The 23089-nt window shown below is 41.4% G+C and overlaps 1 protein-coding gene across 5 annotated transcripts in view; it reads left to right on the forward strand.

The window, feature by feature from the left end:
• Positions 1 to 13627: 13627 nt before the first annotated feature.
• Positions 13628 to 23089, forward strand: part of LOC109871558 (partitioning defective 3 homolog) — a 217153-nt gene continuing 207691 nt past the window's right edge. For 3 of the 5 annotated variants that reach the window (XM_031806544.1, XM_031806545.1, XM_031806548.1), the window contains exon 1: positions 13629 to 14074. In XM_031806544.1, coding sequence (XP_031662404.1) covers positions 13955 to 14074 — 120 coding nt within the window. In that variant the 5' untranslated portion in view covers positions 13629 to 13954. Of the gene's footprint in view, positions 14075 to 23089 lie in introns of all 5 variants that reach the window. The other 2 variants (XM_031806547.1, XM_031806546.1) reach the window with 1 other exon arrangement.

Here is a 23089-nt window from a genome sequence, read left to right on the forward strand (position 1 = left end):
GGGAGGAGCTTCACAGATTACTGTACTCTGCTACTGTAGCTAGACTGAGGGCAAATCATTCTGTTCATGTTTAACGTTAGACAACAATGCACTGGATACACTAATAATAATATTACAATTAACCTTTGACACTGTATATTACGAGCAATACTGTGAGTTAAAAATAGTATACTAGTGTTTAGACCTACTCTTTGAAGTTTAAAGAGTTAGCCTAAACATTGTCATTATAGTTTCCTTCTATCCCATGTGCACAGTGAACACTTAACATTGATCGTATTTGTTGTACATTGTTGTACATGTTGTAACTTGTAATGTAGGCCAAGAGTTGCCTGGCTGCACAAACTTCAGTTGGAGTAGTCAGACAAAGTTTACAGTATTTCAATTTTATCTGGATGTGCTATCTAGTGGTTGTAAACGGGAAAACAACTCTGGTTTGAAATGTATACATTTTTTATTGATTTATCCTTTATTTTGACAGGGAGTCATGCTGAGAGCAAGGTCTCTTTCTCAAATGAGCCCTGCATACACATACAACACATCAGTACACCCAGATAAAAACAATAATTGAAAACACATTCTTAAGTAAATATATATATATATATATTTGAGCTCAGCAGACTTGAAATTTGCTCAGTGCTGAAAATATTGAGAGAACATTGCTACATATGGCTATTAAAAAAAAATATATATATAACCAGGCATGTCATTCTTATTTACAATGACGGTCTAGCCAACGCTGGGCCAATTGTGCGCAGCCCTGTGGGACTCCCAATCACGGCCGGATGTGATGCAGCCTGGATTCGAACCAGGTACTGTAGTGATGCCTCTTACACTGAGATGCAGTGTCTTAGACCACTGCACTCTATTTCCTATATAGTTCACTACTTTTGACCAGGACTGATATGTTACCTACCCTTTTCTATGGAAAGATACTTTTTGTCATTGGCCCCCCAGGGCCACCATATGGTGGCATTTATGCCAGGTCAGGTCATACTGTTCCTACACCAAGCCAGCTAATGTTAAAGAACGAAGTCATTACAGTAGCACCCTTATGTTGAAATATTGAATATATTAGGCTACGGGCACATAAAATTATTAAATAGTTGGGCAAAGTATTGCCCGCCAGGTCCCTTCAAGTGTGTGTATGTGCGTGTGTTTATGTGAGTAACGGTGCTTGTGTTGTGTTGGGGGGAGGGCATTGGCTTCCCAAACCACAGTTACAAAATTCCTAAATAAAACACTGACCATAGCTTGGCTTCTGTCCCCTCCTCCACCTTTACCACTCCCTTCCTATCTAGGAAGATGTACCTGTGTATGGCCCAGATGGCACCCTATTCCCTATATAGTGCACTACTTTTGACCAGAGGCCTATGGGTCCTGGTTAAAAGTTGTGCACTATTGACCAGAGGACTATGGGTCCTGGTTAAAAGTTGTGCACTATATAGGGAATAGGGTGCCATTTGGGATGCAATTATGGAGGGCAGTGTCCAGATGGTGAGGCAACAGCAAGGGGACAACAGGAGGTACAAAGAGCGGCAGCAGGGGGTAACACAACCCTCAATCGACAGCTCTGATCAGGAAATTATTATATTAAACAATTTACATGATTTAACATTACATTGACATTTTAGTAATTAAGCAGTTTGTCTTATCCAGAGCAACTTACAGTCAAGGAAAAACAACCACATTTCACAGTTATTGCATGTAGACCTTAATCAAAATATCTGCTATCAACAGAATCAGTGGCAGGAAAGTTGTCCTTCTGCTGGCCTCATTTACACTATCCTTTCTTAATCTGGTTCCGGCAAAAGGCAAGTTTCCTCAGAACATTGTTCGTTGCAACGTCATCTCAGAGTCTACCTCTACACAAAAAAATGTGAAAGTACAACAGTAACATAACACTAACAGGAATGAACTGTTTTACATTTTGCACATAGATAACAATAAAATACTTCAAATGTTTTACAAAATATCCTTACATAATGTAATTTTGTACTTTGTCTCTAGAAATATATTGGTACATTTTGTGTAGCGGCATATCTCAAAATACTAGTAAAGCAAACAGTATAGTATAAATACAGTATAATGGGCCTATATTTATAAAGGCTACCATTCAATACATAGCTATACAAATAATATGGGTATTGAATGAAAGTTTTTGTCAAATGGCAACGTTTTTTTAATAATAATTTTCCAAACTTACTTAGATCTGCATTTCAGCCAAAGCAGAACTGCAATTATCAACACTGTTTATTAGGTGGAACTGTTGAAATAAAAGAAATGGATGAAAAAAAATCCAAAACATCTCAAATATATAGAATGCATACAGTTGCAGTCGGAAGTTTACATATACTTAGGTTGGAGTCATTAAAACTCGTTTTTCAACCACTCCACAAATTTCTTGTTAACGAACTATAGTTTTGGCAAGTCGGTTAGGACATCTACTTTGTGCATGACACAAGTAATTTTTCCAACAATTGTTTACAGACAGATTATTTCACTTATAACTCAATGTATCACAATTCCAGTGGGTCAGAAGTTTACATACAGTGGGGCAAAAAAGTATTTAGTCAGCCACCAATTGTGCAAGTTCTCCCACTTAAAAAGATGAGAGAGGCCTGTAATTTTCATCATAGGTACACTTCAACTATGACAGACAAAATGAGAGAGAAAAAATCCAGAAAATCACATTGTAGGATTTTTTATGAATTTATTTGCAAATGATGGTGGGAAATAAGTATTTGGTCAATAACAAAAGTTTATCTCAATACTTTGTTATATACCCTTTGTTGGCAATGACAGAGGTCAAATGTTTTCTGTAAGTCTTCACAAGGTTTTCACACACTGTTGCTGGTATTTTGGCCCATTCCTCCATGCAGATCTCCTCTAGAGCAGTGATGTTTTGGGGCTGTTGCTGGGCAACACAGACTTTCAACTCCCTCCAAAGATTTTCTATGGGGTTGAGATCTGGAGACTCACTAGGCCACTCCAGGACCTTGAAATGCTTCTTACGAAGCCACTCCTTCGTTGCCCGGGCGGTGTGTTTGGGATCATTGTCATGCTGAAAGACCCAGCCACATTTCATCTTCAATGCCCTTGCTGATGGAAGGAGGTTTTCACTCAAAATCTCACAATACATGGCCCCATTCATTCTTTCCTTTACACGGATCAGTCGTCCTGGTCCCTTTGCAGAAAAACAGCCCCAAAGCATGATGTTTCCACCCCCATGCTTCACAGAAGGTATGGTGTTCTTTGGATGAACTCAGCATTCTTTGTCCTCCAAACACGACGAGTTGAGTTTTTACCAAAAAGTTATATTTTAGTTTCATCTGACCATATGACATTCTCCCAATCTTCTTCTGGATCATCCAAATGCTCTCTAGCAAACTTCAGACGGGCCTGGACATGTACTGACTTAAGCAGGGGGACACGTCTGGTACTGCAGGATTTGAGTCTTTGGCGGCGTAGTGTGTTACTAATGTTACTTTGTTACTTTGGTCCCAGCTCTCTGCAGGTAATTCACTAGGTCCCCCCGTGTGGTTCTGGGATTTTTGCTCTCCGTTCTTGTGATCATTTTGACCCCACGGGGTGAGATTTTTTTAATTGTATTTCACCTTTATTTAACCAGGTAGGCTAGTTGAGAACAAGTTCTCATTTGCAACTGCGACCTGGCCAAGATAAAGCATAGCAGTGTGAGCAGACAACACAGAGTTACACATGGAGTAAACAATTAACAAGTCAATAACTCAGTAGAAAAAAAAGAGAGTCTATATACATTGTGTGCAAAAGGCATGAGGAGGTAGGCGAATAATTACAATTTTGCAGATTAACACTGGAGTGATAAATGATCAGATGGTCATGTACAGGTAGAGATATTGGTGTGCAAAAGAGCAGAAAAGTAAATAAATAAATAAAAACAGTATGGGGATGAGGTAGGTAAAAATGGGTGGGCTATTTACCGATAGACTATGTACAGCTGCAGCGATCGGTTAGCTGCTCAGATAGCAGATGTTTGAAGTTGGTGAGGGAGATAAAAGTCTCCAACTTCAGCGATTTTTGCAATTCGTTCCAGTCACAGGGAGCAGAGAACTGGAACGAAAGGCGGCCAAATGAGGTGTTGGCTTTAGGGATGATCAGTGGGATACACCTGCTGGAGCGCGTGCTACGGGTGGGTGTTGCCATCGTGACCAGTGAACTGAGATAAGGCGGAGCTTTACCTAGCATGGACTTGTAGATGACCTGGAGCCAGTGGGTCTGGCGACGAATATGTAGCGAGGGCCAGCCGACTAGAGCATACAGGTCGCAGTGGTTGGTGGTATAAGGTGCTTTAGTGACAAAACGGATGGCACTGTGATAAACTGCATCCAGTTTGCTGAGTAGAGTGTTGGAAGCAATTTTGTAGATGACATCGCCGAAGTCGAGGATCGGTAGGATAGTCAGTTTTACTAGGGTAAGTTTGGCGGCGTGAGTGAAGGAGGCTTTGTCGCGGAATAGAAAGCCGACTCTAGATTTGATTTTCGATTGGAGATGTTTGATATGAGTCTGGAAGGAGAGTTTACAGTCTAGCCAGACACCTAGGTACTTATAGATGTCCACATATTCACATATCCACATATTCAAGGTCGGAACCATCCAGGGTGGTGATGCAGGCAGCGACCGGTTGAAAAGCATGCATTTGGTTTTACTAGCGTTTAAGAGCAGTTGGAGGCCACGGAAGGAGTGTTGTATGGCATTGAAGCTTTGGAGGTTAGATAGCACAGTGTCCAAGGACGGGCCGGAAGTATATAGAATGGTGTCGTCTGCGTAGAGGTGGATCAGGGAATCGCCCGCAGCAAGAGCAACATCATTGATATATACAGAGAAAAGAGTCGGCCCGAGAATTGAACCCTGTGGCACCCCCATAGAGACTGCCAGAGGACCGGACAGCATGCCCTCCGATTTGACACACTGAACTCTGTCTGCAAAGATCTTGCGTGGAGCCCCAGATCGAGGGAGATTATCAGTGGTCTTGTATGTCTTCCATTTCCTAATAATTGCTCCCACAGTTGATTTCTTCAAACCAAGCTGCTTACCTATTGCCGATTCAGTCTTCCCAGCCTGGTGCAGGTCTACAATTTTGTTTCTGGTGTCCTTTGACAGCTCTTTGGTCTTGGCCATAGTGGAGTTTGGAGTGTGACTGTTTGAGGTTGTGGACAGGTGTCTTTTATACTGATAACAAGTTCAAACAGGTGCAATTAATACAGGTAATGAGTGGAGGACAGAGGAGACTCTTAAAGAAGAAGTTACAGGTTTGTGAGAGCCAGAAATCTTGCTTGTTTGTAGGTGACCAAATACTTATTTTCCACCATAATTTGCAAAAAAATTCATTAAAAATCCTACAATGTGGTTTTCTGGATTTCTTCTCTCATTTAGTCTGTCATAGTTGAAGTGTACCTATGAGGAAAATTACAGGCCTCTCTCAACTTTTTAAGTGGGAGAAGTTGCACAATTGGTGGCTGACTAAATACATTTTTTGCCCCACTGTACACTAAATTGACTGTGCCTTTAAACAGCTTGGAAAATTATGTCATGACTTTAGAAGCTTCTGATATGCTAATTGACATAATTTGAATCAATTGGAGGTGTACCTGTGGATGTATTTCAAGGCCTACCTCCAAACTCAGTGCCTCTTTGCTTGGCATCATGGGAAAATCAAGCCAAGACCTCAGAAAGATAATTGTAGACCTCCACAAGTCTGGTTCATCCTTGGGAGCAATTGCCAAATGCCTGAAGGTACCACGTCTGTACAAACAATAATACACAAGTATAAACACCATGGGACCACACAGCCGTCATACCACTCAGTAAGGAGTATGTTCTCCTAGAGATGAACGTACTTTGGTGCGAAAAGTGCATATCAATCCCAGAACAACAGCAAAGGACCTTGTGAAGATGCTGGAGGAAACAGGTACAAAAGTATCTATATCCACAGTAAAGCGAGTCGACGTAACCTGATAGGCCGCTCAGCAAGGAAGAAGCCACTCCTCCAAAACTGCCATAAAAAAGTCAGACTACGGTTTGCAACTGTACAAGATCATACTTTTTTGAGAAATATCCTCTGGTCTGATGAAACAAAAATTGAACTGTTTTGGCCATAACGACCATCATTATGTTTGGAGGAAAAAGAGGGAGGCTTGCAAGCCGAAGAAAACCATCCCAACCGTGAAGCACGGGGGTGGCAGCATCATGTTGTGGGAGTGCTTTGCTGCAGGAGGGACTGGTGCACTTCACAAAATAGATGGCATCTTTAGGGAGGAAAATTACGTGGATATATTGAAGCAACATCTCAAGACATCAGTCAGGAAGTTAAAGCTTGGTTGCAAATGGGTCTTCAAAATGGATAATGACCCCAAGCATACTTCCAAAGTTGTGGCAAAATGGCTTAAAGGACAACAAAGTCAAGGCATTGGAGTGGCCATCACAAAGCCCTGACCTCAATCCTATAGAAAATGTGTGCCCAGAACTGCAAAAGTGTGTTACACCAGCTCTGTGAGGAGGAATGGGCCAAAATTCACCCAACTTATTGTGGGAAGCTTGTGGAAGGCGACCTGAAATGTTTGACCCAAGTTAAACAATTTAAAGACAGTGCTACCAAATACTAATAGAGTATATGTAAACTTCTGACCCACTGGGAATGTGATGAAAGAAGTAAAACCTGAAATGATTCATTCTCTCTACTATTATTCTGACATTTCACATTCTTAAAATAAAGTGGTGATCCTAATTGACCTAAGACAGGGAATTTTTATTAGGATTAAATGTCAGGAATTGTGAAAAACTGAGTATTTGGCTAAGGTGTATGTAAACCTCCGACTTCAGCTGTATATTTGATTTAAAGGGGAACGCAAATGAATCTTTATCTCACCCTGATCGATCTGTAGAGGCTCGGGTAGACTGCTGTGCTCCACGCAACATGAGTATGAGTGTTTAGAACCAGAGATGAAGATGGTTTTATGCAGTTGGTAAGTCAAATCATGATTAGGTTTGATGTCTGTTGCCACATGTAGAGAGGTTGGCTTCCCATCCAGCTCCCACTTAACAGAGATGTCCTTGACCCGGTCTTCTCCAGTTCTAGGTCTAATGACCACTTCAGGACAAACTGTCAAGGAGATAACATTACAATACAAAATCCTATGCACTCTGCAAGACAAAGTGAACTTCCAAATCCTTTATTTCTACAATCATCAGTTTTGTACAATAACCATTGCCCACCTACTTATACTTGTGGGTACAATACAGTACTATAGTATACAGTATTGTACTATACAAATCAGGAATTAACTTCAAATTTTGCCTAAATATCCACATTCACATACAATAAATATTAAGTAAGCTATATTGTAGTGTGTATGCACAGGTTGCCAATGCTGCCAAACGGGTCATACAAGATAGTTATTTGTTCCTACGTTGTTCCGGTGTCATTCCAATGAAATGTGGTTGGACCATCATACGTTGGTATGTCTCAGATTATTTGATTAGCATCATACAGTACAGTTTGTTTTGAATGCCACAAGACAACAGTTGGTATAATTACGCCTATAATCGAAGATGTGCACAGATACATCCAATGTGTCTTGTTACAAAATACCCTAAAGACCAACATATCAAAATAAACTACAAAATACTGGTTCCCAAAAAATATTGTGCAGGAAATACATTTATAAAAACAACCTGTCTATGACCCTTGGCTAACATGCTGAACACTACCAATAGCCTAGACAATTGGCACAGTTCATAGTGTTTTGTGGCCCCTATTACTCGAGATTTGCTGCATTGGTGTTAGAATTGTAAAAAATAACTCAGCCCTTTTTAAATGCAAAATGACAAAATACAAAAAAGTTAGTATAGTAAGTATTTCAAATACATCTAACAGAAAAACTGCCCCTATCTGATCAAGCCAAAACTAGATCATATCTGCATGTGAAGCCTTGCTGTACTCTTATAGCAATGTACAATAACTATATATATTAATATCATGCAACTAATATTAAAAGTTGATAGCTGTAAGATGATTTTTTATTTACATGTTTTACAAATCTATATCAATTGAACCAATGCATGGTCAGAGCCATAACATTTAATAAGTGATCTTACCTTTTCTGTTGATGGCCATCTTACTATGTGTGTAAACATTCTTCAATCTTGGAACACAATCACGTTTCACATAGGGCAAATTACTTTGGTTCTAAAGTTTATACCCATCCAGAATGGTCTTAGTTGCTAATGCCATTGCATGGGGAACTGAGTGGCTCCAGAGCATGGTGTCATCATCCAAAGAAAGAGAGTGTATTTCCCATTGACAGAGAACTTGTACAGTCCCCTCTGGATTCCATCATGGTCTAATTCACAACCATATATTAACTGAATAAGTGGACCTTAAGAAAACAAATGTACGTACATACTACATATCAATAACCTTTCATACATGACACATAGGCTGCATGTTAAATTCCTGAGTCATCCGTTTATGTTCTTACTGTGACAAAAATACAATATAATATGCCCATACAATGTGCAGTATATGTAATCAGATAATTATTGTCAATCTGCCATTTAGTAAGGCGATGGATTGGTGCTAAGGCCCTGCAGCCGAGTAATGTCCTGTCCACGGAGTGTACTTGTACATCAAGGTGCCTCACGCTACAGAGGCCCTGTGGGCTGTTCCGGCTCAGACAAGGCTTACTTGTCCAAGGCTTACTTACTTACCATTAAATCCTAGAGTGGCATTTGCATGTCTTGTGAAGGATTGAAAGTAGCTAGGTTTAAAACGAGTGCAGTCCTGAGTGTCTCAGGGGACTGGAAAAGTCTCTTACATTGCTTTTATAACTAAACACTCTTTGGTCATCCAGCATTTCATAAGAGCAGTACTCTGGTAAATATCCATGTCCGCGTGCAAACATCCAATATGTAATCAAACTATGGTTTCCTAGATGAGAAGGGTGAACATGTTTGTCATCAATATGCCAGGTTCGTGGTAGCACAATATGGTCTGTCAATGCACTAGCAGGATCATGCCGTTAGTTTTTTGTATGTAATTTAAATTAGTGCTCTCCAGTGTACAACTACAAAACCAACCTGAATAGTTATTTGTCTCTACAATGGGGAACAGGCACATGCTAATGCCTAACGTTACCTGTTGGTTTCACAGAACAACAGCTTATTAATAACCACTTTATGATTGTTCTCAACAGAATTTCTCTAAGTATAGAAGTTTCATAATGGTTATGTTGTTAAAAATGCACTGATATGGGGTTCTGCATCTCAGTGCTAGAGGCGTCACTACAAAAACCCTGTTTAGATTCCAGGCTGGTCCTGGGGTAGGCTGTCATTCTAAATAAGAATTTGTTAACTGACTTTCCTAGTGAAATAAATATCAGTGAAACTTTGGAAGAAAATGACTTAATTTTTGAAATTTAACTAGGCAAGTCAGTTAAGAACAAATTCTTATTTACAATGACGGCCTACCCCGGACAAAGCTGGGCCAATTGTACTTCCAATCACAGCCAGATGGATTTGAACCAGGGACTGTACGACACCTCTTGCACTGAGATGCAGTGCCTTAGATTGCTGTGCCACTCTGGAGCCGAAACTTTATATTGGAGTTGTGCCTGATGGATATAACCCATTTTAGCATGGATATTGAGTGGGTATTCCTATTAGTTGGGAGCAATCATCCAATTAAGAAGAAGATGCCATGATGGCACAGATACTGTACCAACTCCAATTCACATACCGCCCCAAAAGATCCACAAATGACACACTCTCTATTGCACTCCACACCGCCCTTTCCCATCTGGACAAAAGGAACACCTTCATTGACTACGGCTCAGTGTTCAACAGCATAGTGCCCTCCAAGCTCATCACTAAGTTAAGTGCCGTTGGAATGAACTCCTCCCTTTGCAACTGGATCCTTGACTTCCTGACGGGCCGCCCAAAGGTGGTGAGGGTAGGCTACAACATATTCGCCACGCTGACCCTCAACACGCAGGCCCCTCAGAGTTGCTTACTTAGTCCCCTCCTGCCCTCCCTGTTCACCCGTGACTGCGTTGCCGAGCACAACTCCAACATCATCATTAAGTTTGCCGTCAACACGACAGTGTTGATCACCGACGATGATGAGACAGCCTATAGGGAGGAGGTCAGAGAACCAGGACAACCTCCTGTCAAAGTCAACAAGTCAAAGGAGCTTATTGTGGACTGCAGGAAATGAGGGCCTAGCACGCCTCCATTCACATCGACTAGGCTGTAGTGGAGCGGGATGATAGCGTCAAATTCCTCTGGGTCCACATCCTTAAGGACCTATCATGGGCCAAACACACCAACACAGTCGTGAAGAGGGCATGACAACATCTCTTCCCTCCCTGGAGGCTTAAAAGTTTTGGCATAGGCCCTCAGTTCCTCAAAAGGTTCTACAGCTGCACCATTGAGAGCATCTTGACTGGCTGATTCACCGCTTGGTATGGCAACTGCTTGACATCTGACTGTAAGGCGCTACAGAGGGTAGTGCATACAGCCCAGTACATCACTGGAGCCGAGCTCCCTGCCATCCAGGACCTCTATACCAGGTAATGTCGGAGGAAAGCTCTAAAACGGTTCTCTCTGCTACTGCACGGCAAGTGTACCGGAGCGCCAAGTCCGGGACCAAAAGCCTCCTGAACAGCTTCTACCCCCAAGCCATATGACTGCTGAACAGTTAATCAAATGGCTACCCTGACAATTTGCATTGAACCCATGTATTTGCACTGACTCTCTTGTATAGCCGAGGGACATATAATCCCTAATCTTACTACATTTACACACACTGTATATAGACTTTTCTATTGTGTTATTGACTGTACGTTTGTTTATCCCATGTGTAACTCTGTGTTGTTTGTGTCGCACTGCTTTGCTTTATCTTGGCCAGGTCGCAGTTGTAAATGAGAACTTGGTCTCAACTAGCCTACCTGGTTAAATAAAGGTGAAACCAAAAAAATTAAAAATAATTCTAAATACACACAAAACACACATGCATATTGACGCTACACACATTCACAAATAGAGACACTCTTTCACACTGCTGCTGCCTTGTTTACTATCTATCCTGATTACCTAGCCACTTTTATCCCTACCTACATGTACATATTATTCTGTAACAACCAGGGGGTGGCGTATTAGCATACCTCTTGTACTATCTGATCACATGAACACTTACAAAAAAAAGACTTCTACATGTTGTATAGGAATAAGGCTACATGATGAAATAAGTTATATTGATTGTGCATTGTTACACAATGAAAAACTAATAAAACATTACAGACACACACAAAAATATGCCTTAGTACAGAGGCCAGGATTCAGCGCTTTTAGACTTCTCAGCTTGAAATGCCTCCACCTGTGGCATCAAATGTTTATCTTCTTGGTGGAGCAGTTGTCCAGAGGGCAGCCACCTATGTTTGCGAGATAGGATTCAATATTGAATACCAGAGTGGGCTGGTGAGGAAGGAAACAGTACTTTTATTAAGCAAGCTGTGGGCTATCTGTTACATTTGACTGCCCATAAAGATGTTCATTTGTGTCTGACTGTCAGGATTAAGCCTTAAATGGTGACATGATGAGTTGTGTTGCCCAGGGCCTTGGCTGGCTGAGTTATGGATGTATCTTAAATGGCACCCTATTCCTTATGTAGTGCACTACTTTTAACCAGGGTACCCGGCTCTGGTCAAAAGTAGTGCACTATATAGGGAATGTGGTGCATTCTGGGACACAGGCAGTGTTATGAGTTTGTTGTGATGGAGAAGCCAAGTTTCTATACAGCCCACCAGACCCTCTGGCACTGGAAGAGAATCCTGGGATGAGCCAGGCTGCTGTTTGAACATGCCAAGAGATGGCATATGCCTTCATATTGAGATGTCATCCCAAACTGATGAGAGAGAGGCCGCAACTGGAAAAACTTGCCCTGAACTTAGTGTGATAGAGGACATTCGTCAATGGCCTATGCTTCTTACAGGTCAAGTAAGCCAAGTGCAGCACGTAAATATTCCACAAGGTGTCGCCCAAAACTTGCATGTTGACATGGCAATAAAAACAGTAAAAAACTGAACATTCAAGATGTGAAGAGTTCATTGACCCATTACAGTTATTACTACAATTCTGTCAGGCAAACATTATTGAGTAAATGTATAACATCACATTAAGAAATAAAGAAAACAAATATTTAAAGGTCATTTTAAAGCATTTGCACCAGCTGGCCTTGGTCAAGATCTTCTTTCAGGTGGTCAATGTTGAAATATTGATAAATATTTACAGAGGTGTAACCACAGTAACAGTATGCAAAAATACAAACATTTGAAGCATTCCCTTTGTATACACTTTATAAAGTGTGTACAGAGATAAACACATTACTGTTTGTACTGTAAGTCCATGAACCTGTGTTAGGAAAAGTCACAAGATATTGTGGAATAGCTTGGTTTTCTGCTTTAGCTCAGGCTTTTGGGGCACGAAGATATGCTCATCAATTCTGGGGCATAGCATGGTAGGGTTCAATTCGAATTGAAGGCAGTCAATTCAGAAAGTAAACTAAAATTACAATTAAATAATCTAAAAAAGGGCATTTATTTTCAGACTTCACTACAAACTGAAAAGTAGAAGCTAATTATTAAGTTTTTACATTTTTTAAATGTTGAATTCAAATCCACTTCCTGAATTGACTGCCTTCAATTCGAATTGAGCCCTAACCTGGGGCATAGGAAGATATAAAAAAGCACGTCAAGGTAAGTCATATTGTAGTTAGAAGACAAATGGCCTTGTATTCAGTAACTTTGGTTTTCTGCCTTAGAACATGTGTGACTCACCCATGAGCCCACACTTTTGGGACAGCACTGTTCATGGAGCACAGGCCCATATAAAAAGTTAATATGGCTTACATCCCAAATGGCAACCTAATCTCTTTATAGTGCACTACTTTTGACCAGGACCCTATGGGAAAAAGGTCCCATTTGGTACACAGTCATGGTGAGAGCAGGCTCCTCACACGCATAGAGACATGTTCTGTGGAACTAGCCATGTGCCAAGTCAAGGCAGCTGTTCCACAAGCTTCACAGTGGATTCGCTCTGGTTGTCATTGGGACTTGGTTTCAGTTTTAGGTTAGGACACTAGAACAAAGCACCAAAATAGCACCAGGCAGGTGGAGATCAAGGTTTTGTGTCCTTGAGATTTCTGTTATGCAATAAAACAAAAAATAACTATATTCCTAAGTGCTAGATATCTTTGTTTAAGTTGTATTCATCAAAATAGGCCTACACGTGTTTATTGCGTTTGAATATATATTCAATATGCAGAACGCACATACACATGTATCAGAAATAAATAGTTGATAGAAGAGCAGATTGATCTCCTGGAGGATTCCTGTGACATGTTTACCTCTAAAGTAGGCCTAGTTTACTGTTTAAGGACTGGGAGTAGTGTGCCATTTGTAGGGATATGATTCAATAATATTGCATGTTAAAGAGGTTCCTTTGCAGGAAATATTTTTTTCATTACAAAATATTGTCAAGATCTCAGATATTTTTCGAAATCACCCAATTGTTCACGCACACATGGGTGCAATTGCTCGCGCGCGCCATATACCACCTTCGACAGTTCCAGTCTTGACCGGCGTGTGGAGGCCGTTCCCCAATCGAATCCTGATGGAGCTGTTGCTCCCTGCACTAGTCTGGGAACGTGGAAACAGAAGGAGAAGGACTAAACAGGTGGTCAGAAACACACAGCTAACAATGTCGTCCCTGGATAAAATGTGAAAGATATTTTGGTCTCATCTCTTTTTAAGGATACAAGATTCAATAACCAAAGATAATTCATGTTTCGGCTGACTTTCAAAGGGATAATTTATCCTCGGTTTTCCTCCGAATCTGGGCAAGATCTATCGGATATTAAACTATGAAAGTGACTGTGTGTTTTGGAAGGACTAGGGTGGTGGTACCGTGCGGAGATGGAAATATCAAAATCCATATTCTCATCCAGCAAGCCGTCATGAGATACAAAAAAGCAATTGCAAAGGTAAGTCGCGTTTACTTTGTATGGCCTGTTTGTTTCCAATGTTCCATTCACAGCATTGGATCTGGAAACAATGTTGCAATGCCTGGACTGGACTTGAGGCTCGCGCAAATATGGCGCAAATTTGTAAGAGATGAGCTAAAATGACAATTATTCAACATGCCTTTCGTTTTATCCTGATGACTAAAACAAACAATGCATGTTAGGCTGAGTTGATACATCACCATAGTTGGCAAAGTCTTGTGTAAATCCACGAAAACTTCATTTGGGATTTCACCCTTTCCCAACTGAAGTGCATGGAAAGATGGCACATAACGCTAACTTAAGAAGTTAACTAACTAGGATATAATATGCAAACCTATTTAGTTCTAGAAGTAAAGGGATAATGATATCTACCAATTCGAGATTTGGTTCCTTGGAAGCTGCTAGCTGGATGCTTGCTAGTTAGCTGACTTTTATAGCTAGCTAGTTAGCATCAGCAAGCTGCAGGATGGCATTGTTTTTGAAATGGGGATACTGCCTAACTTAATTAACACATGTAATTTTTAAAAAGCGTAAAATTTCCTATCGATGTCATGCCGATTGTACCTTTTTATTATTATTATTATTATTATTATGCTACCAAGATGTCTATACTACATTTTCACTGGCACCCGAGTTTCTCTTGACTTTGTTACCCCTAGCTAATTAGCCTATTATGTTGCTGGCATAGCTAGCTAGCTAAGAAGCGGTGGCTAGCTTGCTAGCTGGGTCATTCCTAAATATGGGGTGCCATTTCTGTTCCCAGGAAATATCACTTATTTAGTGTAAAATGTAGATTCCAAAATGCTTTAAATATAAAACCATTTATTATTTTACCTTTAAAAACAAAAATATGGACCTTGAAATGGAATTATATGCATCTTTAACACTTTTCTTCTTCTCCTCAGTGGATATAGGCGTTTTATGCCATGTCCGTCGGTGTTATTCATCCACTTCCACGAGAAATATGAATACATTTAATGTCCCATGTCAGTCTCACACTCATAAATGTCCACTCTGTTAGGCTAAATTATTGAGAAAATTAACCAAATTTCAAAATGTTTGATAGAAGTTAAAATCCGATTCAAGTGTTCACCGTTATGCTAGCTCAATCTTTCACACTCACAGAGCTGTCTAATTTAGGCTCCAGATTTCCACCCTGTTAGGTTCCATCCTGTTAGGATTATGCAACTAACAGGTTGTGAAATGCACCTAAAAAAATAATTGCTTAGCTTGACCAATGTGTGTTTAAAAAAAAAAAAACTCAGTGATGCCCTTTTTTCTGATAGAAATACCATTTAAAATTATACCCAGCTAGGCTAGTATCAATCGAGGAAGAGGGCTTCAAACAAAGATTGTATCTCGAGAGTCTATCTCACTTCTCACATCCCAAATTAAAATCAAACTTCTAGAATGATGCATGGTAGAATGTTTCCCAACATGGTTTGTTTCCATTCTGTCTCAATTGTTTGAACTGGAAGTGGGGAAGAATCTTTCTTGAGCCACATGCTTCCTGAGAGCAATTTGCCCTTGAGGAAAGAGGGAAACAGCATGTGCCCTGCATTTTTAAGAGTCGACTGAGGACAGGAGAACAAACCTTCATTGATATTTGTTTGAAGATAAACTTCCATGTCAGGATAAATGGTTCAGCTGACTATAATGATATTGTGCAATTTCTTAGCATATGATGGTTGTACTGGCATGCCTGGACAGCTGAGAACTAGATAATTTGATTACTCAGTTTTGGAGATGCAAAGTTGATACAGTAGCTGGTTATTTGATTCACTTCACCAGAATGCTAATTTCCCTCATACAGGAGACACGCATAAACTGTTTTTGTATGTGGGTGCAGACCATATTGCAACCTATAAAGCTGCACTATGCAGAAATCGATCCTTCATTTCCTGGTTGCTAAAATGCGAATAATTTGCCTAATATCAGTTTGTGACAAAGCAAGCACATATATATAGTGTAGTCATTGAACCATTTATACTGCTTTGAAATAGCTTTTCCATAACAAAACGATTGTATTTTCAGCCGTTTGAAGCTGGTGTACAAAACTGAAAGTAAAAGATACAAGAACAAAACTTAAGGAAGCATAAAATCGGCACACACAGAACAGATCTACCGCTTCTTAGACCTGCTTTGAATGTAAATGACAGACTTGAAACTCACATTTCTGTGAAATTGTTTGGGTCTCCCAAAAAGATAATATGTAACTTTATTTTTTTTATATTTAAAGGTCATTGACAACAAACTTGATTACATTGATATTAGATCTAGACATGTATGTAGGATCCAGGAACATGAGGATTCTATGATTAAATCATGCATGGCACAGCGTTGTGTGGCGGAGCAGTCTGATTTGTTTCAATGTTAGTAACCCAGATGACATGGTGCAGTGAGTGCATGTCCTTTCAATAATTCAATGATGTCTGACAGTGAAGCGCTGGAGAAGAATGGACCTATTTCTATCGTGAGGCTGTGACTGGGAGGCAGACTGGTGGAGCATATCTGGGGGACTTACACTTAGCCTTATCTATATCAATACAATCCTGCATATACTTTGAGTGTTTGGCTGTGTGCTGTCAGTATAGTTTACACTTTGGTGGAAGTTTTTCTTTGCCCTCTGATAGAAATTATGTGGTCATTGGTTTTTTCCAAGCTGACTTTCTAATGCAATTAGAATGTAACTGATGATAATTGTAACAGACTTCTATCATGGAAGAAAGAGAAGTGTGGAAATACTGAATATTCTCAAGCTGAGAGTGAATTGGTCTTCTAAGCAGTAGTGGTGCATGGGTAGAATCACTGGGGAAGCCATGCCAGAAAAACTAAGCCATATTGCCACCTGTGTTGTGATGTTCTATAACCTGTAATGGCCAGTTTATACTTGGTCTGTCTGTAGGCAATTAGAATGCGATGTGTCGCTGGTCAAAATGTTTCATTTATACTCCTGGGGAATGTCTAGATTGTCACTTCAACTGTCAGTTTCCTTGTCACACAGACATGGAAAAAAGTTTACGTTTCCATTATCGTGGTTACCGGACTGCCACAGCAACTAGACCAATGACGCAGGAGGTCTAAAATTCTCAGATAGAATGACCTACTTTTATTTGGTCACGCAGTGGCGTTAAGCTATTTTCTGTAAGCTCGATATTGCCTTGTAAATAATGATGTTGTGGGTTTATGTAACAGTTTTACTTCAGTCTGTGCCCTCGCCCCGACCCGGGCTCGAACCAGGGACCCTCTGCACACATCAACAACTGCCTCCCATGAAGCATCGTTACCCTTTGCTCCACAAAAGCTTCGGCCCTTGCAGGGCAAGGGGAGCAAGGGGAACAACTACTTCAGGTCTCAGAGCGAGTGACGTCACCGATTGAAACGCTATTAGTGGGCACCACCGCTAACTAGCTAGCCATTTCACATCAGTTACATTTATTTTCCCATAATATTTAATTCAAAAGTAGCCAACGTTTTAAGACGTTGTCAGGTATACAGTCGTGGCCAAAAGTTTTGAGAATGACACATTAATTTCCACAAAGTTTGCTGCTTCAGGGTCTTTAGATATTTTGTCAGATGTTACTATGGAATACTGAAGTATAATTACAAGCATTACAAGTGTCAATGGCTTTTATTGACAATTTACATGAAGTTGATGCAAATAGTCAATATTTGCAGTGTTGGCCCTTTTTTAAGACCTGCAATCCGCCCTGGCATGCTGTCAATTAACTTCTGGGCCACATGGCAGCCCATTCTTGCATAATCAATGTTTGGAGTTTGTCAGAATTTGTGGGTTTTTGTTTGCCTCTTGGGGATTGACCACAAGTGGGATTAAGGTCTGGGGAGTTTCCTGGCCATGGACCCAAAATATTGATGTTTTGTTCCCCGAGCCACTTAGTTATCACTTTTGCCGCATGGCAAGGTGCTCCATCATGCTGGAAAAGGTATTGTTCATCACCAAACTGTTCCTGGATGGTTGGGTGAAGTTGCTCTCGGAGGATGTGTTGGTACCATTCTTAATTCATGTCTGTATTCTTAGGCCAAATTGTGAGTGAGCCAAACTCCCTTGGCTGAAAAGCAACCCCACACATGAATGGTCTCAGGATTCTTTACTGTTGGCATGACACAGGACTGATGATAGCGCTCACCTTGTCTTCTCCGGATAAACTTTTTTCCGGATGCCCCAAACAATCGGAAAGGGGATTCATCAGACAAAATGACTTTTACCCCAGTCCTCAGCAGTCCAATCCCTGTACCTACATTTAGCAGAATATCAGTCTGTCCCTGATGTTTTTCCTGGAGAGAAGTGGCTTCTTTGCTGCCCTTCTTGACACCAGGCCATCCTCCAAAAGTCTTTGCCTCACTGTGCTTTCAGATTCACTCACACCTGCCTGCTGCCATTCCTGAGCAAGCTCTGTAATGGTGGTGCCCCGATCCCGCAGCTGAATCAACTTTAGGAGACGGTCCAGGCGCTTGCTGGACTTTCTTGGGCACCCTTGAAGCCTTCACAACAATTGAACCGCTCTCCTTGAAGTTCTTGATGATCCGATAAATGGTTGATTTAGGTACAATCTTACTGGCAGCAATATCCTTGCCCGTGAAGCCCTTTTTGTGCAAAGCAATGATGACGGCACGTGTTTTCTTGCCAGTAACCATGATTGACAGAGGAAGAACAATGATTCCAAGCACCACCCTCCTTTTTGAAGCTTCCAGTCTGTTATTCGAACTCAATCAGCATGACTGAGTGATCTCCAGCCTTGTCCTCGTCAACACTCACACCTGTGTTAACGAGAGAATCATGTCAGCTAGTCCTTTTGCAGTGGAATGCTTTTTGTGGATTCAGTTTATTTGCATGGCAAAGAGGGACTTTGCAATTAATTGCAATTCCTCTGATCATTCTTCATAACATTCTGGAGTATATGCAAATTGCCATCATACAAACTGAGGCAGCAGACTTTGTGAAAATTAATATTTGTGTCATTCTCATCTTTTGGACACGACTGTACTCCGGCCATTACTTGAACTGGCTAGCAAACTAGCTAGCAACAAACCAAAATATTGTTTAGAAAATTGCTTTTATTTGCCTGACTCTCTAGGTTGACATTTACTGAATTCATTTTTAAACTGATGGGTTTATATACCTTGCCATTGATATATATGCTTAAGGCTGAGACCATAAGAAGTGGCACTAAAGAACTACACCTTTAGTTTCATCACAAAAACGAAGGGGTGCTGTTTCGCTCGCTCTGATGCTTTCTCTGGTGAGATACATTCAGCCTCATGCGAAATGAAGGAACACTATGAAACTCGGAGAGAAAATATTTTATTTTAATTTATTGGTACATTTTTGGGGCAATGCCTGGCTTCCCCCATGAATACACGCCACTGCTTCTAGGTGGAAATTAGGCTCGAAATGAAACTCCTTATGTATGCAATGAGCTTTGATCTAAATACCCAGAGCTTCTTGTGAACTTCTCACCCACAACATAACTTTAAAACAAAGAAACCCACTAAAGTCGTTTGCTAGGTATTGCTGCTCTCGTTGCTCCCCCACCCTGGCATTTAAAAAAATGAATTTTAGAGCATGCTCCTGATGAGGTGGCGGATGGTCTCCTGAGGGATCTCCTCCCAGACCTGGACTAAAGCATCCGCCAACTCCTGGACAGTCTGTGGTGCAACGTGGCGTTGGTGGATGGAGCGAGACATGATGTCCCAGATGTGCTCAATTGGATTCAGGTCTGGGGAACGGGCGGGCCAGTCCATAGCATCAATGCCTTCCTCTTGCAGGAACTGCTGACACACTCCAGCCACATGAGGTCTAGCATTGTCTTGCAGTAGGAGGAACCCAGGGCCAACCACACCAGCATATGGTCTCACAAGGGGTCTGAGGATCTCATCTCGGTACCTAATGGCAGTCAGGCTACCTCTGGCAAGCACATGGAGGGCTGTGCGGCCCCCCCAAAGAAAAGCCACCCCACACCACGACTGACCCACTTCCAAACCGGTCATGCTGGAGGATGTTGCAGACAGCAGAACATTCTCCACGGCGTCACCAGACTGTCACATGTGCTCAGTGTGAACCTGCTTTCATCTGTGAAGAGCACAGGGCGCCAGTGGCGAATTTGCCAATCTTGGTGTTCTCTGGCAAATGCCAAACGTCCTGCACGGTGTTGGGCTGTAAGCACAACCCCCACCTGTGGACGTCGGACCCTCCTACCACCCCCATGGAGTCTGTTTCTGACCGTTTGAGCAGACACATGCACATTTGTGGCCTGCTGGAGGTCATTTTGCAGGGCTCTGTCAGTGCTCCTCCTTGCACGAAGGCAGAGGTAGCTGTCCTGCTGCTGGGTTGTTGCCCTCCTACGGCCTCCTCCACGTCTCATGATGTACTGGCTTGTCACCTGGTAGTGCCTCCATGCTCTGGACACTATGCTGACAGACACAGCAAACCTTCTTGCCACATCTCGCATTGATGTGCCATCCTGGATGAGCTGCATTACCTGAGCCACTTGTGTGGGTTTTAGACTCCGTCTCATGCTACCACTAGAGTGAAAGCACCGCCAGCATTCAAAAGTCACCAAAACATCATACAGGAAGCATAGGAACTGAGAAGTGGTCTGTGGTCCCCACCTGCAGAACCACTCCTTTATTGGGGGTGTCTTGCTAAATGCCTATAATTTCCACCTGTTGTCTATTCCATTTGCACAACAGCATTTGAAATGTATTGTCAATCAGTGTTGCTTCCTAAGTGGACAGTTTGATTTCACAGAAGTGTGATTGACTTGGAGTTACATTGTGTTGTTTAAGTGTTCCCCTTTATTTTTTTTAGCTGTGTATATATATATATATATATATTTTTTTTTTAAATAAAATAATAAATAAATGAATGAATAGGACAAAACACATACCACAAGAGACAACACTACATAAAGAGAGACCTAAGACAACATAGCATGGCAGCAACACAACATGATATATATATATACACACACACACAAGACACCTGTGTTTTTCACGCCCATCTCAGTGAACTAAGCCATGCCCACAGCTGCCACAATGGATAAGATTCACAATGCACGTCTCTCCAGAATGCTCTTTCTCCCTCCAATTTGGGCACATTCTTTGTTCATAATTAATTGTGAATTGTTTGTTTGCTTGTTAGTCTATCAATTCCCCATTTACATATATAACCAGTAGTACATTTACCATTAATTCCAATTATTTCAAATCTACAATGTTTTTTTGGTTACTGTAATTTCTGTTAATGCAGTCTATTATTCCTGTCTTTACCGTTCTCATTGTCGGAGTGGACACATTGTTTGCAGGTCGCACAAACTATGCTACACTTGTGAGAAACAAGTTTGTTTATTTAAAAAAGTAATTCCATTTACGAGTTTTGTTAATTTAGTAATTGTCTTTTGTTTGGACGCTCCTGTCAATTTTGAGTAAGGACACCTGATTACGCCTAGAAGTAGGCCTATAAGCTTTGGCTACCGGCCTGTGCACATGTGTAGGCATATAAATGTGCCCATTTGGGGATCTGATAGTATTTCTGATAGTCTTAACGCACCACCAGTAATGAGCTGTGGAGCTTGCTGGTATAGGCTACTCCTCTGTAGCCTATACCAGCAACTTCAGGAGAGTAAAAGCAGGGTAGTGAATGAATGTCACTGCAACCTTAAAGGTCCTCAATGATGACACCCTTGACCTTGATTCTAAGCAATGTTGTGCTGCTATTTTTATTGACTTGGCCAAAGCTTGTGATACGGTAGACCATTCCATTCTTGTGGGTCGGCTAAGGAGTATTGGTGTCTTTGGCCTGGTTTGCTAACTACCTCAGAGTGCAGTGTATTAAGTCAGAAAATCTGCTGTCTCAGCCACTGCCTGTCGCCAGGGGAGTGCCCCAAGGCTCAATCTTAGGCCCCACGCTCTTCTCAATTTACATCAACAACATGGCTCAGGCGGTAAGAAGCTCTCTCATTCATTTATATGCAGATGATACAGTCTCATACTTAGCTGGCCCCTCCCGGATTTTGTGTTAAATGCTCTACCACAAAGCTTTCTTGGTGTCCAACAAGCTCTCTCTACCCTTGTTCTGAATACCTCCAAAACAAAGGTAATGTGGTTTTGTAAGAAGAATGCCCCTCTCCCCACAGGTGTGACTAACTACTTCTGATGGTTTAGAGCTTGAGGTAGTCACTTCATACAAGTACTTGGGAGTATGGCTAGACGGTACACTGTCATTCTCTCAATACATATCAAAGCTGCAGTCTAAAGTTAAATCTAGACTTGGTTTCCTCTATCGTAAATCGCTCCTCTTTCACTCCAGCTGCCAATCCTACCCTGATTCAGATGACCATCCTACCCATGCTAGATCCAATGGTTGATGCATATTTATAAAACCCTTTTAGGCCTCACTCCCCCCTATCTGAGATATATACTGCAGCACTCATCCTCCACATACAACACATGTTCTACCAGTCACATTCTGTTAAAGGTCCCCAAAGCACACACATCCCTAGGTTGCTCGTCTTTTCAGTTCGCTGCAGCTAGTGACTAGAACGAGCTGCAACACACACTCAAACTGGACAGTTTCATCTCAAAGACTCAATCATGGACACTATTACTGACAGTTGTGGCTGCTTTCCATGATGTATTGTTGTCTCTACCTTCTTTCCCTTTGTGCTCTTGTCTGTGCCCAATAATGTTTGTACCATGTTTTGTGCTGCTACCATGTTGCTACCATGCTGTGTCATGTGTTGCTGCCTTGCTATGTTGTTGTCTTAGGTCTCTCTTTATGTAGTGTTGTCCCAGCCCCCGCAGGAGGTCTTTTGGTAGGCCGCCATTGTAAATTTGTTCTTAACTGACTTGCCTAGTTAAATACATTTAAAAAATCCTGATGTGACATGTAGGCTTAGTATTAAAGTACAGGAAAAGCGCTCCAACCACTTGTTGACCGCGTTTCTTTTTCATTGTCTGTAACGGGTGTTAAAG

The sequence above is a fragment of the Oncorhynchus kisutch genome, linkage group LG27 (genome assembly GCF_002021735.2).
Source record: "Oncorhynchus kisutch isolate 150728-3 linkage group LG27, Okis_V2, whole genome shotgun sequence".
Taxonomy (NCBI): Eukaryota; Metazoa; Chordata; class Actinopteri; order Salmoniformes; family Salmonidae; genus Oncorhynchus; species Oncorhynchus kisutch.